The sequence below is a fragment of the Arachis ipaensis genome, chromosome B07 (genome assembly GCF_000816755.2).
Source record: "Arachis ipaensis cultivar K30076 chromosome B07, Araip1.1, whole genome shotgun sequence".
Lineage (NCBI taxonomy): Eukaryota > Viridiplantae > Streptophyta > Magnoliopsida > Fabales > Fabaceae > Arachis > Arachis ipaensis.
In genome coordinates this window covers 119802262-119807862 of record NC_029791.2, presented here as the reverse complement: position 1 = coordinate 119807862, position 5601 = coordinate 119802262, and the positions used below count along the sequence as shown (strand labels likewise).

At 33.8% G+C, this 5601-nt stretch overlaps 1 protein-coding gene across 2 annotated transcripts in view; it reads right to left on the bottom strand.

Moving 5' to 3' along the window:
- Positions 2878–5601, bottom strand: part of LOC107606092 (oxysterol-binding protein-related protein 1C) — a gene marked incomplete in the record, with an annotated part of 6765 nt that continues 4041 nt past the window's right edge. The window contains 7 exon segments of one of the 2 annotated variants that reach the window (XM_016308063.2): positions 2878–3256; positions 3539–3652; positions 3835–4065; positions 4270–4410; positions 4492–4659; positions 4779–4934; positions 5052–5500. In XM_016308063.2, the coding sequence (XP_016163549.1) occupies positions 3071–3256; positions 3539–3652; positions 3835–4065; positions 4270–4410; positions 4492–4659; positions 4779–4934; positions 5052–5500 (1445 nt within the window). 2 annotated transcript variants of the gene reach the window in all.

Genomic DNA, 5601 nt, shown 5'->3' with positions numbered 1-5601 from the left:
TTTAATTGATATAATTTATCCTAATATATAGTTTTTGGGCTGGTATCCTAATAAATTTTGTTTGATTATATGTGTAGAGCTTTTCTTTTTTGTCTCTAAAATTTATGGATACTACAATGTACTCTATACATATATTGTTGAGTGATTGGGCTTAAAATCATTAGTTTTTGGCAGCATTATGGTACCATACTGGTTGGTAATTACAATTTAATGAGCGACCTCCACCAAAAAAAAAAAAAAACGTTTATGCGCCAAGTTAGGAACTCTCCTAGAAAGCTTCATTCGATGGAAGTATGGAACTGCCTAAACTATTCACAAAATGGCCCCAATTTACTATAATATATTTACATATGAGCATCAACACTATATTTTTTCTGAAAAACCTCGAACAATAATATTTCCATTTAGTCACATTCCACCTAACACTTTTTATTTTTGATATTGGGTTAAAATTTAAAAATGATATTTTTTTGGATTATATATTATTGGAATGTTAATATTAAATGTGTCACCGTTTAATTTAGAATAGAAAAATCAGACCTTTTGAATTTTAGAAAGAATAAAAGTCAGACCATTCAATTTTTGGGATACAAATATTAGACTCTCTAATTTTTTAAATCAGATCATCTGATTTCTGTTTTAAAAAAGTTTGTAGTACAAAAATTAGATCATCTTATTTATATACTTTTCATAATTTTAAAAACACAAAAAATTACAATATTTAACTTTATCATTCATCTCACTTTGAATAGACAAAAAAAATTAGCCCCCACCTAACTCCCGAGTCTAAACTCACTGCATCAAAAACAAAGTTAAGTCACTAAGATAGCCTTCAACCCCACCGGAGAAACGACCATCCACCCGTGAACTTGGAAATCCATCGTTGCCACAAAACAAGGCTATCACTTATTCTACTTCATCCAAAATAGTATAAGTACTAGTGGGAGTTTAAGGAAGATAAACTCGAACACAATAGGGGCAAGAAAATCGACAAGTCAAAGACACTCAAAATGATAGTCATCTTAAGATTTGCTGCTACGAGTAAGAATGAGAAGGAATATGAAACAGAGAGAAGCAAAGAGTTGATAAAAATGCCTGTGATAAAGGTTCTGTAATGAAAAATGGCATAGCAAGTACAACAAAGGTGTTCTTGCAAAACCCATTTAATCTCATTAACGAAGAAGGGGCAACGCTAAAACTAATAAAATAGAATTTAATTAATCAGTCAATGTTCTGAAATGCTTTGGTTTATAAAGAAATAAATATAAAAACAAGTTGCAGACAATGACTTTGCTCACTTGACATATCCAGATCAATGAATGGGGGGATACAGAACAACCTGGAGGACAGAATTTATCACAAGTAGTTATGTCTCAGACCAATTTTCAACATGATGTTTTCCAGTGGAATTGAAGGCTATGTGAGTTTGGAGACATTTGGAGTATGATTAAATTGGACATAGACTTTTTGAGTTTGTTTTAGAAATATAATGAATTTTGTTACTCGTGTAAATCATCTATACTAGGAGTACACTAAAATCAGCTATTAGTATAAAATATATATTAAAATACAAAAAATACATTAAAAATTAATTAAATTAAAATGTGTATTTATATAGAGATACATCAAGGCTGATTTTAGTAGTTAATTTTAGTGTATAATTAATATTTTTGTATGTCAATATAATGAATATATCATAGAGTTAGGATCTTTTCCTAAATAATTTAGGCAATTTTAAATATTTTTGAAACATCAATGTTTCAATAGTTTTAATTATTGATATTAATTATAAAAAATATACATAATATATATTAATTGAGATCAATAATTAAAAATTATTAAAACGTCAATGTTTTAAAAATATTTAAAAATTTTCCAATAAGACTACTATAAGAGTTCCATCACATACTTTGCCATGATATCTATCCTAAACAGAACTTGGAGAGAAGAAAAGATAGAAGAGGGCAGCAGAAGAGGATATGTCTATAGATAAAGTTGAACCAAGAAACATCCCATGGAAATACTGTATTAAATGGATAATTACTGTTGAAATAATAATTTCTTTTTTCCATTTGGAAACATACAACAACAATGTCTTTGATTCATTCCATTTGGAAACATATGTTTATATTATTATTGTTGTTATTATCTCTCAGAAAACTATTCTCATGGTTCTTTTATGTTGATTTTGGTGACGAAAATATCATCGTGTTTGAATAATAACCTTAAAATATTTAGCAAGCCAAGGGTTTCTGTCGTGTCAGTATAAATTGAATAGGACAGAAACTCTGACAGCCACATAGTCCATTTACCGGTCTAATTTTGTAATGAACATACACAGCATAGGTCGCTTTCTATTTCATATCTGATTAAAACTGTCCAACAAAAACTAAACACAAGACTCTTCAGTGAAATCTAAACTAGACACTATGTCCTACCAGCGAAAGAGTTGGCACTTCTACGTTGTGCATTTCTTTTTGTCTTCATCTGCTTTCAGAAAATAGTCTTACTGCTGGTTAATGGAAAGCAATTAATTCCAATTTACTAATTTCAGTATCGCTCATTTTCATCATACCAGTTAATTGTGAATCCCCGGGGATTAAGATTTTAGGGGAAAAAATAATACATACTTTTTTGCTGTTCAGTGTGAACAAAATAAATTTGGCTTACTTTCGCTTTGACAAACTCAAGCATGGAATCCAAGCTTTAGATGGGTCAGCAGTATTTACCTAAAAAAAAAAAAAGAAATATGCCATACCATATGTGGTTGCATTTTCTGTTCATCCATCTTTGGTAGGCTGATTATTTAATGCATTCCTGTCATTCTGATGTATCTGATAATACTATAGCAATGATGTTGTATGCACTAAATATTAATTAATGATTATGCCAAGTGCCAATAGACTTGGAATGCAAAGAAAAAAGAATTACATTATTATTTGCTCATATTTCATCTGATTACCTTACATGAATTCATGGATGGATGTACAACAACTGCAAAGTAGCAGTCAGTTGACACCCATCGGTAAAAAAATTTGGAGTGAAAGATAAAAAAAAATAAATTGGAAGACTAAGATGCAGTTTGACCTTCGTCGGAAAGATGGTCTGAAGGAATTTGGCCAAAGATGTCAGGACAGGAGTCCCAGGTCCCTTCTTCTCGGGACTCCCAATATCCTCCTAGGTATCGGTATGTGCCGGTTGCTTTATCCTTGGCAAACCATCGTGGTTTCCAACCCCTCTCTTGCATCTTCCGAGCCTGCATCCCATTCAAACAAATGTTAGGTAAGTTGTAATCTGGAACTAATAAAACTTACTAGAATATTAGAAGACATGTAATCAATGCAGCATATCAATTTCATATTTTCATCCAATTTCCTCCCGTGAGAGGCATCTTCTGAAAATCTTCTAGTCATGTCTAATTATGTATTTAATGATTAATAAGATTTCAGGAATTCTAACAGAATATGGGGCACCCAGAAACCAACTCATATTTCTCTAGTGAAAACAAAGAAAGCTCTACAAAACATATGATAAGTACCTGTCGCTGCCTCTGCTCTAGCCGTAACTTTTCTGAATTTGCCATCTCATATTCCCCATTTTCCAGATACCTTTGGTCTGGTCTTAACCTGGAATCAGTCGGTGGCAACTTTTCCTACGCATTCACAAATTGAATCGATGATCAGTGCCCAATAAAATGGGAAAAACATGATTGATAGAGATACAATGTGCATGAGTAATTTATTTGATTTTTCTGCAATAATGTATTTCTTTTACAAAAATGCATGGGGGACACAAATAAGACGGCAACACAAAGGCATAGTTATCAAAACACACCTTCAATCCAGGGGTAAGTTCATTTAATGTGATGGCAAAACGAGTGAAGTTATATCTAGTGGGAAATTTGGGAGGCTTGCTTCTCTTCCAGAGTAGTCGGGCTTCTGATAAGGATTCGTGAGCTTTTCCCTTTGCACTGTAGTCTCCGTTAACATAATGCATGCTTTCATCCCATTTTCCAAACAAAGTAGATACTGTTTTTCCATTCCTATCTTGAACGATACCATGGACCTAAAAACAAAGGCAACCCATAATAAGACAATAATCAGCAATAAAACTTCACATATATGCCCACAAATAGCAACGGTCTCACTATTTTTCCCAAAAATAAATTTGCCCACTGATGCAAAAGTGTGCATACGAGGAACCCTAGAAGAATATATATATTAATTGAAGGGGAAAGGAAATGGAATTCATGTAGTAGATTAAAAATACCTGGTGAGGATTTCGATCAATTATAGACTGTTCCTTGAATTTCAGCTTACATGAATATTCTTGGTTTCCCTGTATACGCATTGTTCCATAGTGATCACAGTACAGCTTTCCTAATATAAGATTGTATATTGATGTAGTAACCTGGAAGAACAAGTGAACTTCAGTTTTGAACAAAACGAGATATCAAATCAGTTGAAGAAGTTTAAAACTTATTAAATGCACCTTGCTCCACTGGAAAACCTCCCCATCCTCAAATTCCAAGGTCAAAGTACCGACAGGGTCAAGCTGAATTGATCGGCCCCAAAATTTGCTCTTTAAGTTGCTATCGCCCCAAAATTTCCAACCTGTACCCTCACAGTGACACGCAACTATCATTGGGTGATGACTGACCTGAGAAAGATATGTAAGGTTAGGTCAATCAGAGAGGAAAATTAAGGAAATCTTTTGATTTGATTGAGATGAAAATATGTAGTACATTAATAACATCACTATGTTGGGAAAGATCAGACCTTTTCTGAGAAAAATCGAAGCCCTTTGTCTGGAAAGTTAGCCTCATATGTTTCCCCGAGTAATGGATTAAATGGTTTGCAAACTCTTCCGTCAGTTGAAGCATAACCAGATACAGCAAAAGCAGCAACACAGAGAATCCTCATGAGGCTATTACCCTGAGAAGAATGCAACCATAACCACATTCAAAGAACTGTCAGTAAGAAAAACCATGCCGGCAAAAAAAATGCAGACTTGCATTGTAGTAGAGACCTGTCGGCCAAATCTGGACTTACCCTTCTTCCCCATTCGTATGCTTGGTCAAGCAGATGTGAATATTCCATTTCTTCAAAACATTTTTGCAGGGAGGAGAGTGGCTCATTAAAATAAACAGGGAGGCAAACTTTAGTTAGATCCTTCCCTATATTATCCTTAATCATTGACCAGAGACTCACACCTTTCTCTTTCTCTACAGGGTCAGGCAATTTCTTACGCCGCTTAACATGAGGGTAGTTGCTTCCAACAGATCTAATGGCTGGATCTACATCATCCTCCGATTCGAATGCATAGAACCCATCATCATCAGAAGAGAAAGATGATACTCTATAATCAGACCCATTACTTTTGAAAGAACTGGACGATAGAAAATCGCGGGTGTCAAAAAAGGCATTGTCTTCATCATCTGTTTCTTCTTCTGCAGCATCATTTCTCTCGTTATCATCCTCAGATTCACTTGCACTTCCTTCTGATCAAAAAATGGGAAAATGAAATTCAAAGTTGTAGAAAGATCATTTAGGTAAAAACATCTGTATAGCATCAGGTATGAGGAGTCATCACGAACTATCA